The 18,387-nt window shown below is 36.6% G+C and overlaps 1 protein-coding gene across 3 annotated transcripts in view; it reads right to left on the bottom strand.

Moving 5' to 3' along the window:
- kuz (zinc-dependent metalloprotease kuz) overlaps positions 1–15,992 on the bottom strand; it is a 100,863-nt gene extending 84,871 nt beyond the window's left edge. For all 3 annotated transcript variants that reach the window (XM_069847310.1, XM_069847312.1, XM_069847311.1), the window contains exon 1: positions 15,798–15,992. In XM_069847310.1, the coding sequence (XP_069703411.1) occupies positions 15,798–15,870 (73 nt within the window). In that variant the 5' untranslated portion in view covers positions 15,871–15,992. The remainder of the gene's footprint in view (positions 1–15,797) is intronic.
- Between the last annotated feature and the right edge of the window lie 2,395 nt (positions 15,993–18,387).

The following is an 18,387-nucleotide window of genomic DNA, read 5'->3' as shown; positions in this document are numbered from 1 at the left end:
GCATCTTGGACAATTCAAAACATCGCTATTTAAACGAGATTAAAGGTCACATTCAAGTGTCACCGTATAGGTCATGGTACTTGAAAGGTTAAATGTGGCACAGAACAGACTAATCGTACAATACCATGGTTTCTTGCATTTTCGTATCTCTGCACCACGTGACATAGACCTCAATGAATTGATTCGCATATTTTTTGTGAAAGAAACACAGACAGCTCCTCTCAGAAATGTGGCTGCATTGTTTTCCCTTTGCCATCGCATTACAGTAGAACCTCTATTATCCGTGGTAATGAAGGGGGTGAACTAAACGGTTAATCGAAAGTATCGGATAATACGTACCATGAATGATTTCCATCAATTTCAGTGTACCATACAGTTTCGTACGTAAATTAAAGTTTCTGCCATGCTGCAACCACTGATGTCTTCATACTAAACACTACACTGTGCGACATTATGCTTGTAATAAGCAACAAATACAATTAAGTACAGTAATATGTAGCACTTTATCCTTGTTTTCTATTAAATCGCGCACAGTTGTAACGCCAATGTCGTATTCTGATGCGACATGCACCACAGTTTATCTTTTTCAAAGTCACTCAATTACTTGCATATTTTTTCGATAATAATTAGCGAAACAAGTTTTCTTTTGATATTCGTGGGAGACATTTTGCATACAAGTAATACAATGTCCAAAGCAGTGGAGTAATGGTTAGCATGCCTGACTGAGAAACGAGCGGCCCCAGGTTCAAATCCTGGTTGGGACAAGTTATCTGGTTGAGGTTTATTCCGGGGTTTTCCCTCAACCCAATACGACCAAATGCTGGGTAACTTTCGGCGTTGGACCCTGGACTCTTTTCGCTGGCATTATCATCTTCATCTCATTCGGACACTATATAATCATAGCAGTTGCAAAAGCGTCGTAAAATAACCAATAAAAAAGGAATACAGTACGGCCACTCAAACAGGAGAATACTGAATGGTGCACAGGTTTGCATTTGTGTGGAAGTTCTTGGGGGACATTTCTCTGAAAGCAGATTATTATGACTATTTTACAAGTTGAAAAACACCGTAAGTAACTATTTATGTTGCCGACAACGGCAGAAACATTCCTCCTACATACTGTATAATACCAGTGATAAAGGATTGTAATAACACCATCCAGAAAAAATACGTACTTATGTAATATACAGAACTTCGTATTTTTCCTGTAGCAGAAAAAAAAGCGTGAGGACGACAGTCGGATAATCCGCCGATCGGTTAATAGGGTGACGGATAATCGGGGATCTACTGTATATTCATATTTCACCACTATCAGCTCAACAATGTTTAAAAACATCCATAAATAAATTAGTGACACACCATTAGTTAGTATGTCAGCTTCCCATGCAGGAGAGAGTTCAAATCCTGGAGAGCCCAAGTGGAGTGATTTACAAGGATAGCACAATAAAAGTCCGATATAGGACAGACCGCTATATGTCCCGTCCTTTTTCATTCCACAGGTCACCTTTCGGTGTACGGCAGACAAGCTATAATGCTTTTATAGTATTACGGCAGATTTTGTCTTGGTATCTTCGTCTCCCGTGCAATTACTTCGTGACTGCTCCAAAATGCACACTAATCCTTAACAGTGCTGAAAGCAAAGGAATACTATTGCAACGCATTTCACAGAGACTAACTCTATGGGATTCCTGCGGTGAACGTTCCACGAGCAAGTAATGGTGGGGATAAGAGTGAGGTTTCAAAGTACATCATGAACATAATACGAGTATTAAACTTCAGTATATACAGAACTATCCAGCAAAATCTATGCAACGCGTTTTAAATTTGACAAAATACACTGATTCAAAAAGTAATGCTTCTACAACTGAATATATGAAAGTATCTTTTTTTTTTTAATTTTATTGGGTTATTTTACGACGCTGTATCAACATCTAGGTTATTCAGAGTCTGAATGAAATGGTGATAATGCCGGTGAAATGAGCCCGGGGTCCAGCACCGAAAGTTACCCAGCATTTGCTCATATTGGGTTGAGGGGAAAACCCCGGAAAAAACCTCAACCAGGTAATTTGCCCCGACCGGGAATCGAACCCGCGCCACCTGGTTTCGCGGCCAGATCTGCTAACCGTTACTCCACAGGTGTGGACATGAAAGTATCAAGATATTTTAAGAATACAAATTCACGTAAGAGAGATAATTAGAAATTTGAAAAAGTTAAACAATTTAAACATCTGCGCTCTATAAATAATTATGTAAACTGCTTGAGAAGGAACGTCTTCAAAAAAATTACGAGTTCCAAACTCCTCTGCAGAACAACAAAACTCGGTTAGCACGTCTAGCCGCGAAACCAGGTGGCCCGGGTTCGATTCCCGGTCGGGGCAAGTTACCTGGTTGAGGTTTTTTTCCGGGGTTTTCCCTCAACCCAATATGAGCAAATGCTGGGTAACTTTCGGTGTTGGACCCCGGACTCATTTCACCGGCATTATCACCTTCATCTCATTCAGACGCTAAATAACCTAAGCTGTTGATAAAGCGTCGTAAAATAACCTACTAAAAAACAACAAAACTGAAGTGTTACACAACAATAATTAGTTTACCTACACTTACATTCAGCAGAAACTTGGTTTTAAAAATACTGACAATATAAATTTTCACGTTCGAAAATAAATTTTTGAGAAAGACTTTTGGCTCCATTCTATAAAATTATTCCTGGAGAATTCTAAAAAAAAAAAAAATCAGGACATAAGAACACTCTATAAAGATGCAGAGATAGTGGTGTTGGTGAAAAGAAGACTACGCTGCTTGGTCGTGTTCTACACCGAGACCATCGTATCCTACGAAGAGCGATGGAGAATTGTATTATCCAAGAGTACCATTAGGTAGACCATGACTTCGATGGAAGAACCAAATAAACAGTGATCTTCTCTCTTCCTAGCAAGACGTCATCAAGACGCAGATGAAGACAGTCTCTGGAGAGGCCTTCTCCGGTTTGAGTGATTATAAATTAATAATGAAGCTATATGATACCGAAATATTATTTTTGGTACTCAGTCCGTAAAGTGGTTGCTTTGGAGATAGATAACAGTCCGTAAAATGAACTATTATAGAAATCAATCCTGTAAAGTCCTTATGACAACATTTCACGAATTGAATTTGTCGTAACCTCAACACATGATTCAAGTGGCCGCATTTGTAAAATTTATATCGGAAATACATTCTAATTAAATAGACGACCATGGCGTGCCAATATGAATAAACACTGAAAATAAGATTAAATTTTATTTTCAAGCTAGTTTTAGAAACTACTTTACGGACTGAGTATCAAAAAATATTGTATGTAACAAGTACGTGAAACCTTCAGCTGCCTGGTATGATATTACGGACTCTGCTTACGTCTCGCACATGAACATCAATACTCTTCCGTTAAAGGTAAGTTTCACGTACTAGTTAAATAAATAACTATTTTAGTATAGCGTCGTTGTTCCTGCAATAACTCCTATGTGCAAATATAAATGTTTTCAGTAGGAAGTAAAAACACATTTATTCATCCTATGGCAGCCGTACATAGGAGACTGTGAATTCTTACATTTTCGAAACAAAAAAATATAATTACATATAGGAGATTTTATTATTTGCTGCATCACTATTTAAGGTATTTAATAGAGCAAATATCTGAAAATCGATAAATATGTCACATAGGAGTTAATGCAGGAACAACGACGATATGCTCTGCAAAATAGTTGCTTTTCGGACGGTTTAGTCCGAAAAGTTGAGCTTTAGCGGCCTAGACTGCTTTAGTCGTCATAGCAACACTCTGAAGATTTTTAAACAAAAGAATTGATTCAAAGTCTACATTTTCTCTTACTTTTAAAGTACAGTGCGTTTCAAATGTCACGCACACTTTCTGCTACAGCTAAACGGAAACGTTTTTCGAAAAACGCTCTGACACGTCAAACAGTATATTTTAAAACACTTTATCACAAAAACAAACCATTCTTCATATCATTGTTGTGCGAGTTGTGACGTCATCGGAAACATTTTTATATGCCACACTGTATTTTTTCTGTATTACCATCTGAAAGATTTTATTATTCTCCATGACGAAAATCCATATACCACCCTCGTGCCTGGTCACCAGCAACAGTTCAATATCAACATGTGGGCTGGAATTATATAGCATCACCTAATAATAGGACCTAATCGCCTGCCACCCAGTTTCAATGGTCCACGTCATCAACGGCGATTGTGTTATTCTTTTGCAAGCCAGCGCCATCAAACGTCGACGCGGTAGGCAGTTATCTATCACGACAACCAGAGCAGCTTACAAACACGTTCCTCAAACGTAGTTCAAGTTCTCGTGGCGCCTGATATAGGCATTTCCGACCATTACTTGCCATCTCAAAATAGTCAGTTTAGACTCCTATATGATCTGTATTGACGCAAGAGGTTTCAGACATCCTGTATAAGCAATAAGTTTGTGCCAAGTATTTTATGTTGTTAATTTTGTGCATATCCTCTGATTGAGGATCTGGCTGATATGTAGGCCTACATCTATTTTCAGGCAGTACATCTCAATTGATGATATGTGTCAGAGGAAGAACAACTGTTTGTATGCATCTGAAGTCTGACTATATAGTGTAATATGTAGCTAGTCAGTGATGTATGCAATGGAAGGGGAAAGGAACTGGCCACCCTACCCCATTATCTCTTGGCCTAGTTGCCTGATAAGTGATGCCTTATTGGTATCACTTGTGAGGTTCAGACCTGTCTTCGGACATTGACTGAACAACAACAATCCTGTGCATGTTATTAAAAAATTATTATTATTATTATTATTATTATTATTATTATTATTATTATTATTATTATTATTATTATCATTATTATTATTATTAGAGCCCGGATGTTTAGGCATTTATTTTGGTTAAAATAGGCAGTGAAATAGGCATTTATTATTCATGGAAACAGACAAAAAATAGACAAATACTTAAACTATCCCATACGGTACTCACTTTTCTGGTTACATGTCACAACAAGATGCTTTTTTAAGTTGTCAACTCTCATAGCGAGCCGCCTGTCAGAGAGAACGTCTTTCATGGTGGAAAAGATCTTTCTACTTCTACTGAAGTGATTGGAGCAAACTTAAAACAACTTATTTCAGAAGGACTGACTCTACTTTCTTTCAGAGATTGGGATAAACCGACTGTGTATTGTCTCAAAAAGAGGGGTGTGAGAAGAGATTAGAGACTTCAAAGTACGCGTGACTTGTGCGTGCAGGCGACAACAGTAACGGGACCTGGAAACTTGCTTTTAATACTTCCCTCAGCCCCTTTCTTTTGCTGGTAAAGCCCGAAGTGACATGAGCACTGAGGGTTGGTTATACTGTTCAAACATCTTTGTCAAGTGACATAAAAGATGGAATCGGTAGGGTAGAAAAGTCTACAACTTCTTGGAAACATATGTATTGCTGAGAATAAGATTCTCAGCAAATATTTGTGAGGTGAATATATATTTGTTTAATTTGTACAACCGTTCTTTTTTGTTTTTTGATATAATTTATGTGCGGTTTATTTTAAATGGCATTAAAAATATAGAAAATATACAATAACGACGTAAATAATAATATCCGTGGCGCTACAGCCCGTGAAGGGCCTAGACCGACCAGCCGGCTGCTGGCCTCACGCCCACATGCCGAAGCAGAGGTGGACGATCATCAAACCAGAAAGGAGGTATCGTGTAGTTAGCACGATGTTCCCCCCACCCGTTATAGCTGGTATTCGCAACCGGATTTCGCTACCTATCGTAGCTCCCCAAGTGCATCACGATGCTGGGTGGGCACCGGTCCCATACACTGGCCGAAATTTCATGAGAAAATTTCTTCCCCCATGAGGACTCGAACCAGCGCAAATTCCGTAACGCGAGTCCTAGGCGGGATGCCTTAGACCACGACGCCACTGCGCGGGACATAACGACATAAAAAGGCTAAAAAAAACATTTAACCTTAAAATAGGCAACGGGAGCTAAAAATAGGCAAAAAAAGGCAAAATAAAAATTGGGCCTATCGTCCCCAAATGTGTGGAAACGTGTTTATCTCTAATAGGTCTTTCATACATACACTCAGTTTAAAAAAGGCATTTTGCCTAACATCCAGGCTCTAATTATTATTATTTGTATATTTAACATAATATTAAGAATCACGACGTGAACTGCCTGCAAATTTGGCAATCTTGATCTTTTTTTTTTCCCTTCAGAAAAAGGATCTTCAACAGATGACCCAACTCTAGTTCGAACTGATCCTCCCAACTCATTTTTTTTCATGAACTGACACCTGGCTGTGAATACGAAACACTTCACAACTCTTGTGTAAAAAGGAAGAGAAAATTTGCACAAATCTGGACCATTAGACTAGTGAAAATAAATACGGCCACTCGAACTAACAATGTCGTTAAGTGTAAAATTTTCTTACTCCACTTTTACTGATGGCCAATTCGACGGTAATTGAGAAAGTGAAATGAACATCCATGACGGTGAATTATTGTAAAAGTGCATTAGCAGAGACGACAGCACTTGACTGTCTCCTACAAGCAGTCTTAAACAACAAGAGCTATACACAACAGTGATATGCTGACAGTGCAATAAACTGTCCCATATTGCAGGATATTCCGACAATATTCGTGGTATGCCGAAAATGAGCGTACTTTTTCCATAGTTGTGAGATCCTTACTAGTCATCGGGCTATACCGGTACATCATTGAGTATATGAATCAGCATAATCTAATCGGTGCTAGTCCCGGCCAATACTGTTCAAATGTAGATTTTGAGTAGATTTAATAGTCTAGTTGTTACGTTCCAGGAGCACGTTCTTAACATCATGTCCTCTACGAGAATTGATGTCTTACTTCAAACCTTGCGAAATGCCCTTGAGTTTGTTAACCAGTCATAATGAAAAACACACACACAATCTTAGAATTCTTTAAAGCACTCACACTGTTCTTCTCAGAATCCCGCAAAGTGACAACCTCAAAAGTATAATACTCTACAAATAAACAGTATCTATATATATAATTTGAACTGGTAATGGAAATTACGGGAAAACGGCTGAACGGATTTTAATGGGAAAACGGCTGAACGGATTTTAATGAATGACTCCACATTTTGAAGCTTGAAACCCAAAGATTTTCAGAACAACAGTAGTTTTCAGTGAAATGTCAATTTTCCTACATAATTTTCCTATTTTCCAAAATCCATATGTCGTCAGTTTTTGAGAACTAATAGCTTTTCAGAATACAACAAAAAAAAACACACACACACACACTACAATAAACAATATTACACGAAGGCCATGACCTGCAGGATTGCTGATATAGAGCAAATCAGAGCAAATTCTGTGACATAATAATGACAACAATATGTAGCTCTCCATCTGTGTCATTTTTTATAACGTCTCTAAAATTGGTTATTAAAAACTTTCAAGACTTACTTATAATTTACAGATAAAAACTACGAAACTTGACGTGGTTTGATGTCATTATCACCATTAAAAGTGAAATATTATTATAGTTAATGCCATGACACGAGTATTTATCACTAATACACATATTAATGATACAGCCTATTGATGATATGAAACTCAAATCTTTCGGGGCTATGTAGACGTAGAGAATATCTTAAATTAGATCTTCATTTCTATAATTTACTGAGTGACGGCTGTATAATATATACAGTATATGTTACTGAAAACTACATTTATAAATTATACTGTTTAATATAAGCAAATCATTTTACAAAAATTCACACAAATAACTACTGTATCCGTTTATTATAATAATTTTTTTTTCTATTTACGAAAATGGACATTAAAAATATTATACTCTATTTTTATACAGAAGAAAACTTACCGCCGTTAATTTTAAACGTTATAGGGCGAAACTTACCAAACAGTAAGAAAGGGGTAGAGAGCATGCTACTTACTACCATATACCTGTTTGACAGAATTTTCCTACAACACTTAACGTTCTTTGTTATCCTCCCTCTGCCTAGACCTGCTTGTAACCTAGTCAAATTCAGCTTTTAAACAATCATTTACAATTGTATAACTTTTCATTCAAGACGATAGATATTGTGATTAGTGTGCTTATTAATTACTTTCTATAACCAGAGTCTAGTGGTTTATTAATGAGACTGAACATCCATATTCTTTCATTCTCATTTGAACTTTGTTTCTATGAAAAAGAATTAATGCGCCTAACAACTGAGATTTACAAGCAACCGTAATCTCGTAACAACAACGGTATTTACAAGTGATAACTGATAAGGCACTCCTTCCAGAAAAGGTCTTTTCGCTCGCTGTACCTGGCTGAAGGAGGTCTTATTACAGGGTTTTTTTTTATGATAAACTTAAGCTGAAGATTGTAGCGGAACGAAAAGTTCAACGTGAACCGCAAATTATAAAGGATAACAAATTAATTATAAAACTGAGAAGTATATGCTAATGACATTAAAAATTATACAAAATTCCAAAATTACAAAAACTGGACTATTATCACTAGAGCCCGATCTTAGGCAAAATGCCTTTTTTTAACTGAGTGTATGTATGAAAGACCTATTAGAGATAAACACGTTTTCACACATTTGGGGACGATAGGCCCTATTTTTATTTTGCCTTTTTTGCCTATTTTAGCTCCCGTTGCCTATTTTAAGGTTAAATGCTTTTTTTTTTAGGCTTTTTACGTTGTTATTGTACATTTTCTATATTTTAACGCATTTAAAATAAACCGCACATAAATTATATCAAAAAACAAAAAAGATAGGTTGTACAAATTAAAAATATATATTCACCTCACACAAATATCTGCTGAGAATCTTATTCTTCAGCAATACATATTATGTTTCCAAGAAGTCGTAATTTTTTTCCCCTACCGATTTCATCTTTTATGTCACTTAACAAAGATGTTTGAACAGTATAACCAACCCTCAGTGCTCATATGTCACTTCGGGGTTTACTAGCGAAAGAAAGGGGATGAGGGAAGTATTAAAAGCAAGTCTCCAGGTCCCGTTACTGTTGTCGCTTGCACGCACGCGTACTTTGAAGTCTCTAATCTCTTCTCACACCCCTCTTTTTGAGACAATACACAGTCCGTTTATCCCAATCTCTGAAAGAAAGTAGAGACAGTCCTTCTGAAATAAGTTGTTTTAAGTTTGCTCCAATCACTTCAGTAGAAGTAGAAAGATATTTTTCCACCATGAAAAACGTTCTCTCTGACAGGCGGCTCACTATGACAGTTGACAACTTGAAAAAGCATCTTGTTGTGACATGTGACATGACCAGAAAAGTGAGTACGGTATGGGATAGTTTATTATGTATTTGTCTATTTTTTGTCTGTTTCCATAAATAATAAACGCCTATTTCACTGTCTATTTTTACTATTTTTAGTGCCTATATGCCTGCTATTTTAACCAAAATAAATGCCTAAACATCCGGGCTCTAATTATCACAAATATTTTTATTTTCCTATGTACTATTTCTAATTCTTAATTTCCTGTAGATTAGTTCCATTTATTTACGCGATTACTTACGAATGTTTGCAACCAAGGCACCATAATCAGAATTATTAGTATGTAGTCTACTGTTTAAAAAAATACCAAATAAAAAAGTCATAAAATTCTATTATGAAGCTGATAGTTAAATACTTCTAACATTCAGGCATTGGCAAAAATTCTAGTAATTTCCACTAGTATTTTGATATGTCACACTTCCACAGTATTGATGACTTGGGAGCAATGTTCAATTACTTCTACAGCACACTCTAATTATTATCGAGGTTGCTCAGCGATAAGTGAGGTATGCCTATAAGGGTTGCAACAAGAAATACATTATTCCAACAACATAAACGAAGAAGATACACAAGGACATCCCCAAGGGACGAATCAGATACCAGATAGATTACATACTGGTACAGGAAAGATTCTGAAATTGCTTAAAATGCAAAGACTTTACCAGGACCAGATATTAACTCAGATCATGTCTTCCTGATAGGCGAAGTAGATATTCATCTGAAGAAGACAAGAGGAAGACTAGTGATGAAGAAATTGAACATGGAAAAACTGAAAAATGAATAACAAAGAAGAAAATTTGAAGCAAATTTTCAAGAGAAAGCCGCTATAAAATAGAATCCACACCTGAGAATAGTAATGAGTACTGGACTCATCTAAGAAGCTATATACAGACAACAGCAGTAGAAACAATAGAATACACAAAAAGTGTGAGAATTAAGAAACCTTGGGGCACAGGGAAAATGTTGAAGATGGAGGAAAGGATAAAATGGAAAAACATCAATACAGAAGAAGGTAGAAGAAACTACTGGAAACTTAAAAACGATCTAAGAAGAGAAACTGATGAGGTGAAGGAAGACTGGACGAAAGAGAAATGTAAAGAAATAGAGGATCTAGAGAGAAAAGGAAGATAAGATTTAATGTACCGCGAAGTAAAATGTTTGGACTTCACAAATAAGAGAAGCCAATCCATGTGGTCGATAGAGGACGAAATCGGAAATGAAATAACAGACAGACCAGGAATATTGAACAGATGGACGAAATATTTAGAAGAGTTATATGAGACAGGAATCGTCCAGATGACTTGGCCATAGAAGACGAAGCAGCGGTATCAGAAGGCGAAAAAGGATTTTCTATTTTAAGGGAACAAGTTGAACTAGTGCTTAAGGAAATGAAGAATAGGAAAGCAACATGAGTTGATAGAATCTCCATTGAATTAGTGAAATGCTTGGGTGAAAACAAGAAGCAAATTCTATTATTATGCAACGAAATATATCAGCAAGGTGACTGGCCTGAAGATTTCACGGAGACACTGTTGCTTCCAACACCGAAGAAAAATAATGCCAATAAATGTAACAAGATCAGGACTATCATCCTGATATCGCAATCGGCGAAGATTCTTCTGCCAATACTGAATCGACGTTTATATTCTAAGATGGAAGAACGGTTGGAAGAAGATCAGTTTGGCTTCAGGAAGGGAAAAGGTACGAGAGATGTAATTGAACTGCTACAATCGGCGAAAGATACCTAGAGAAGAATAAAGAAATGTATATAGTATATGTGGACTTAGAAAAGGCGTTTGACAGAGTGGATTGGAATAAATTGATGGGGATCCTAAAGAAAATTGGCGTGGATTGGAAAGAGAGGAGGCTATTCAGTAACCTTTATATGAAACGAGTCAAAGTCAGGATAGGAGAAGAAATGTCAGAAGGAAGTGAAATAGGGAGCGGAGTATGACAAAGATGCCCTTAAATAATTTCAAGGGAAAAATTGTTCTGGGGCCGGGTATAGATCCCGGGACCTCTGGTTGAACGTACCAGTGCTCTACCAACTGAGCTACCCAGAAACTCCATCTATTCGTATAGCGTCATCGCGATAGTTCACATTACGCCTGCATCTTCACTCACCTCAGTCGAGTTATACTCATAAACTGCTCTGTTTACAATAAAGTTCCTCTCCCCTGACCAATGGTAGGCTATACCTAAGGCTCTATGAACTGAAAATGAACTTTCATTCAAACTGACTCTTACATATAAGCAGTATCCAAGAGATTAAACAGAGTATTCCAGTAAGGTCTGTATTAGCCGCATGCCTTGAGAGGGTTTCGTTCAGTTGTTGAGGGAACGTCCAATGGCACATGGTTGGCACAAAACTCGCTGGGAGACATTGTACAAAGAAATAAAATGGAAATTGATTAATCAAATAACAGAACAAGTTTCTAATATTTCAGTTACAGAAAATTTTTATACAAGGTCACCCTTCAGCCTGCCTGTAACAAAGGTGGTCTAGTTTCGATGAGGCCTGGAATTTTTCAGAGCAGGCAAGGTCGCAATTTGGGTTTTTCTCGAGGTTCCCTCGTTTTCCCATATATTAGACAACTACATCTTCCATCAACATCTCTCCATCCTGTCATCAGTCCGTAGTATTCCTTGAATGCTAGCTGCCAACGCATGGAGGAGGATGGCCTATGGACGTGTGGCGTAGTCTGCTCGAAACCTGGGTTTGATGGGGCCTGCCTAGGGACATGCAGGGCTGCCTGCTAGGAAAGAACCTGGGTACGCAGCGAACCTTAGTATGGTCAGTCGGTGTGGGTTGGGAATGCATCTAGCTTGAGGGTCAGTGCAATAGACCTAATAAGGCCGCAGTGCTGGGTCGTCGTTCCCCAACCCCCCATCCCTTAAATTCAATTCAAAAGCAGCACTGCATATATTCTAAAGTGTAGCCTACTAAAGGACACATGTGTAAAAGTTGCATTTACAGTATGTACAGATGTGTAACTGTGTGTATTATTATTAGTCAAGAAAAAACCGAGTATTTTGTTCACATTTTTTAATAAAAAGGAAAATATCATTGCATATTCTTTTTGAGGTATGTCATGTAGAAGAATCGAATTTTCTAATTATTCATCAACCTTTGCTTAGCATTATTTTGGTTTTTAGTGTTAGAGAAATGTAAGTCATTTCCTAAATCCCAATTGTTTAGTCAACTGTCCGAAGACAGGTCTGAACCTCACAAGTGATACCAAGAAGACACCATTTATGAGGCAACTAGGCCAGGAGACAATGTGGTAGGATGGCCAGTTCTTGAATTTAAATCTACATAGACAATAAATGTCCAGGAATAGGAAATTACAAATACAACACACCTACAGCACAGTCTTATTGTAATGTTACATTAGCTAGCATGAAATTACTCTCTTCATGTAAGCCAATGGTCAAACTGTGTCACCATGTCAAATCAGCAGCAAAATACAACATCAATAAGCATAGTTACTGATAATAAAATACATGGCATATTGATATGTATACTCTGCAGAAGTGAGTTAGTGAGTGAAAATAATATTCTTAGGTTCATTGCACCAGATTCACTAGTACTTCTCATGTTGATTGGGGTAAATTCCATAAACAGCAGTTACGATTAAGCCCATCTATTTTATTCTATATAAATATAGATGACATCGAGTTGAGAAATTATGACAGGATAAAGAAAACGGAAGTATTCCGGGATTCAAACTGGCATCAAACACCTTTTCTATAGAAATTCCACTCATCCTCGTCAGGTCACCAGAATGAAAATTCGATCCTCTAGATGTTCAAAAACTGGTAACTGTTTAATGACTTCACAAAGCTAACTGAAATAAATGTTAGCTCTCATTTCAATCTTCAATTTGTGAGAAAGTTAAACTAATACTTACTTAGGTTAGCTGTTCTATAGCACATGATGCTGAAACTTCCAACTTGAATTTTTTTAAGTTCTGCAGTGTGGGAATCTGTGATAGGCTAGGTTAGGTTAGGTTACATTAGCTTAGTTTAGGCTCTTCGAATGCCTTGTATATACGAATCTCTGACAGTTAAGTTAGGTTTTTGGTATGTTTTGCACATACGAATCTGTGGCAGATTAGGTTAGGTTAGTTTAGGCTTTTGTATGTTTTGCATATACTAAGTGAAGTGTAATGTGCGTTTCGCTTCATATTTTGAAGTGTTCTACCTCTTTATTTCACGTGTTAAATAATCACTTTTAGGTTATCTACACCGAACACACTTTCCAATTTTTACCTATTTTCTAATACGTTTTCAAGTCAACTGACGTCCTATACGAATTCTTCACATTCTAAACTACCTTCCCTCTGAAAATTAAACCATTTTTCCAGTTTTTTCATCAAAAAACCTTCAGAAAATTCCTAAAGGTCTATTATATTTTTACAACATTAAAAATAACAAAACATAGTAGTACCATGTCAGAGGAGAACCGAATATTTTCAACACAAGGCAAACTGTTAGTCTTTAGTCAAATGGCCAGACCATAAGCTTCCTACAGACTTCTACGAATTTCTGTTCCACAGAAACGATAACCTCGTTTTTCCAAGAAGACACTCCTTAATCGTCATACAAAATTCCTTAACTTATAGAACCGCAAATGACTCCGAGGTATGGTACCGGTACACAGTAGATCAAATAATGCATGCTAAACATGTTCAGCAATCTACTACAAAACATCACTTGATTATCAGTTACCAAACTTCTGGGATGCTGCTATCTAATATACAACTTGGCTACAAAATCTACAAGTACTGGATTCGTTTAAATACTGAAGGCGAACAAGTTCCATAACCCCTGCATTCAAATGATAGGTAGTGGCATTGAAGAAGTTCCTGTCTTTGCTCTTCCTTTGCTTTTGGATTTAATAGCCTAGTCCTATTCACCTGAATTTCCTGAGCATGTAATCATCATGAAGAAGGCCTAAATTACCTGCCAAAATCAACATGGCAATAAAACAACAGAGACGCACATACAAATTTCTTTCTCTTTCTATAATATCTAATCTAACTCAAGTTTGTTGAATTTGTAAACAAAAAGTTCTACTTCTCTTTTACCAGAGTAAGTAGGCTACAAACATGTGGTTTCGTTAGAAACAATATTTTCATTAATTCTGGAGGAAAACCTCTCTATGGATTTTTAGAAGTTCTGAGCATGTATAATTATTATTCTACAGGCCTATAACCCTATAACATTTATAATGGTAGGCCTATATTGTTGCGGGCGAACTATGGTTTTACAAGTTTTAGATTTTTAAAGTTTTGCGTAGCTTAGTTTCGGACGGTAGCGTAATGTTGTTTGTTGGTTAAGTTAGCCTACTTTAGTTTTGTTTGGGTAGATTACGGTTAGGTTAGGTTCTGATAGGTTACAGTCGAAATTATGAATTTCCTAATTTTTTTTTACCTTTCAAAAATCGAGCATAAAATTGTAGTTTATGGGGGGAAAAAAAAGTTTCGAAAATCGTGGAGTGATCGTCCTCCAGAATTACCATATTTTCGAACCCGATAACATTTGAATATGTGCTTTTATATAAACTATAAATGAAATCATGTGGCATATGTTACTTCATCCATACACGTGCATATACTTATAACAAACTTTGGCCTAGTGTAATATGAAAAAATGTAAAATGTTCAACCATTACTTCAACTTACAGGCCTATTACACGATACGCCGAATATTATTATTAGGCCTATCTTTAATATTTCACTTAAAATATCTGTATGCCTACAATTTTCACTGCACACGACTGATGTTTATAATAAAAGTCACTAATGTTTTCAAGGCTTAAAATATTATACTACCCAAATAAATTCAAGGATACATAAGCAAAATGGGTATCGCAAAAAATACAAATAAGCCTGTAATTAACACTATTACATATTCTGCAATATTATCCCATTTCTATTGATGCCAGAGATGTCTTTAAACTAGCAGTCTTGCCCATTTATATTTTATATTCTAATAAAATATGCAAGGCACGTCATCATACTCATAAGAATAATGACAGCTCAAAACCAATACGCTGTAATTATGTTAATCTATACGCCTACATATTCGTACTATTTATTCATTGTTCTCAGATGAAAGCATGAAAAATTAACATGATTCCAAAGAATTTCACAATACAGCTAATGATATGCTTACGCGATCATTCCTTTCATGTTTACAACAGGAAATTTGCATGTATCGTGCACATTAAAACTGCTACCTTCCTTAACCTTCGTTTTCACCACTAAGCCTGTTGATTATGATTTTAATCAGTTGAAAATTCACAACACTTTTTACAATTAATATTATGCATAACTTAAAACTTGATAGAGTTTATCCCATTCACGGGAATTCACATGCTAAAGTTGACATCATCGGGTAAACGGAAGGGCAGGGTGAGCCAATGTATTCGCACCCCAATGTCAAATAATTTCTACTCACCACTTACGATGTATGGAACCAGTAAAAGCAGGAAAACGATATATCCACACTCATTTAACATGATCCCACACATAAATTGTTTACAATAGTTTTAAAATCAAATCTTAAACCAAGCCATTCACTAAAATCTACAGCTGACTGGTTCACACATCACAAAACCTTTGTCTCCATTTCCTCCTGCGCATGCGCACACAGATCTTTTAAAAAGTAGGAGAAATTTACGTTTCAAACATGTTACGAGCTAAGCCCAGCTACACTAACATACTTTCTGCAATTAATTTATTTTTTTAATGCACTATAAACCTATTCTTGCAAAATATCCTCCTTTGTTATCAAAATATAGTTAAACAACAGTATGAATACTGTCATAATATCATTTTCATTAAATATAATCTTTATACTTCCCCCACTTCACTACAGCACTGATCGTCTCGTAAAGTTTATTACAACTTTTTTTTTTGTTTATTTTACGACGCTATATCAACATCTCAGGTTATTTAGCGTCTGAATAAAATGGTGATAATGCCGGTGAAATGAGTTCGGGGTTCAGCACCGTTTTGAGTTGAGGGAAAACCACGGGAAAAACCTCAACTAGGTAACTTGCTCCAACCGGCATTCGATCCCGGGCCACCTGGTTGCGCGGTCAGATGCGCTAACATTACTCCACAGGTGTAAACATTACAACATTCATAACGATTATAAAGTTAAGATAGTAATCAAATTCCTCATATTACAACACCACATGTGTTAACTCATTGCTATGATACAGATATTCACAAAGACAGTAAATAGTACACTATTATCATTAAGCGACCAGGGTTGCCCTGTTCCCCATCACATAATGTAATGGATGAAAATCCATCGGGTCTCAAGTAACCCCTGGTCTGATGATCCCGCAAGGGGATATTTACAGTGGATTTTTGCTAAGGTGTGCTAGTCCCCTCCTAACACTATATCTAAATTACTTAAACATAAGGACAACACAAACACCCAGGCCATACATTTCACACATTATAGGCTACATTCCAACCAAGGAAAAATTCTTTGGCAGAGAAGGGAAACGAACCCGATACTTTCTGGTTACAAGCCAGCATTGCAAACCAGTACACCAAGAGGCTGACCAATAGATATTAAATTTAAATTTGCATTCTTTGTAAATCACGCAATGTATCGCTATGGTATGATTCGTGATCGATTAAATTCTGTTCATGGCCACTATCCTTAATACAGTATATTACTATGGCTCATGTCATAGCATTTCTAGCTGCAAATCCAGCAAACCTGGGTTCATATTTCAGCAGCAATTCTCTACCAGAACTGAGTGTATGTACCCTTTATGTCCCTTGTATTTGTCTTTGTTGCCATTCTTAATCCGTGGCCTCGTGCCATGCTGATCACATGGTCAAAGAGTACCACTAATAATTTAACATTTAATGATTCAAGGTAGATGATTTTGCTAGCGAAAGAAGTGCTTTCGTAAGTTTACTTATTTACGTTAATACATATTAAAAATTAAAAGGCTACACTAGGATCAGTTATGCTCATGTTAATTGTAACTGCATATTCATTTACATACACAATCAGTTTTGGAGATACTTTCTCCCCTCCCCCCCTCACTTAATTGAATATGATGCGTACTAACACTGCTTCTAGAAAAATTATTTTACTCCTAACATCGTGAGATGGAACTGCAAATACAGACACCGATTACAGGGGGTAAAAGAAGGGGGAGGGGCGCTTTGCATGCACATCAATGCACGTCATTAGAAAATACTGGAAACCCACTGTATAATGTCTCTCTTTACACAACTTACATATTCAAATTGTTACGTTTTTATTACCTGTTAATTTATTTTTGGTAGTAATACAAGCAATTCCGATTATCATGATTCTATACGTATTCCAAACCTATTCTAAAAAGATTGATAGGCCTACTTGTGGATTCGTTATACTTTGGAAATCTACTGAATGGATCCATTGTCAGTCCTAGGTCCTGAGGTCCTGTACTGTCATGTCGTGGTCTAAGGCAGTTGATGATGACGCTCCCTTTTCCTCACTTTACTTTAGTAAGACCCCCTGGCCTAAGATGTAGAATAGAACAGTGATTCTCAACCAGGGTACTAAGGCTCTTTTGGGGACCAAAGCGCAGTTAAGGGTTGAAACGTCTATTTTCTACATTTTTTAAGCTAGAGACTTAATTTTTTATACAGGAACTTCTAATTAGTAATAGTATTCCCAAGCTTCATCAGTATAAATTTAATACTTCTTTTTTATCATCATCATTCCTCAAAGTATTAGGCCAAGAAGAATTATTGTCCCTCCAGCGTTTCTTGGGATGTCCCAGTGATCTCTTTCCTTGAGGGAGATAATGAAGCATAGCTCTTGGGATTCTGTGCGATGGAATGAAGGGATGAAAGCAGGATAACAGCTAATACTTCTTTAGTTATTACATAATATTTTTTTTAATGTTTTACTTTTTTAAAATCTATCACAAAATGTAAGTTAAAAAAAAACTGTACAGCATCTTTGACAAGCATATCATTTGAACGGCCCAGTTCAAAAGGAAAAAAACTCAAAATTTAAAGTTTTG

Source organism: Periplaneta americana, chromosome 15, assembly GCF_040183065.1.
Source record: "Periplaneta americana isolate PAMFEO1 chromosome 15, P.americana_PAMFEO1_priV1, whole genome shotgun sequence".
Classification (NCBI taxonomy): Eukaryota; Metazoa; Arthropoda; class Insecta; order Blattodea; family Blattidae; genus Periplaneta; species Periplaneta americana.
This window is presented reverse-complemented; position numbering and strand designations above follow the sequence as displayed.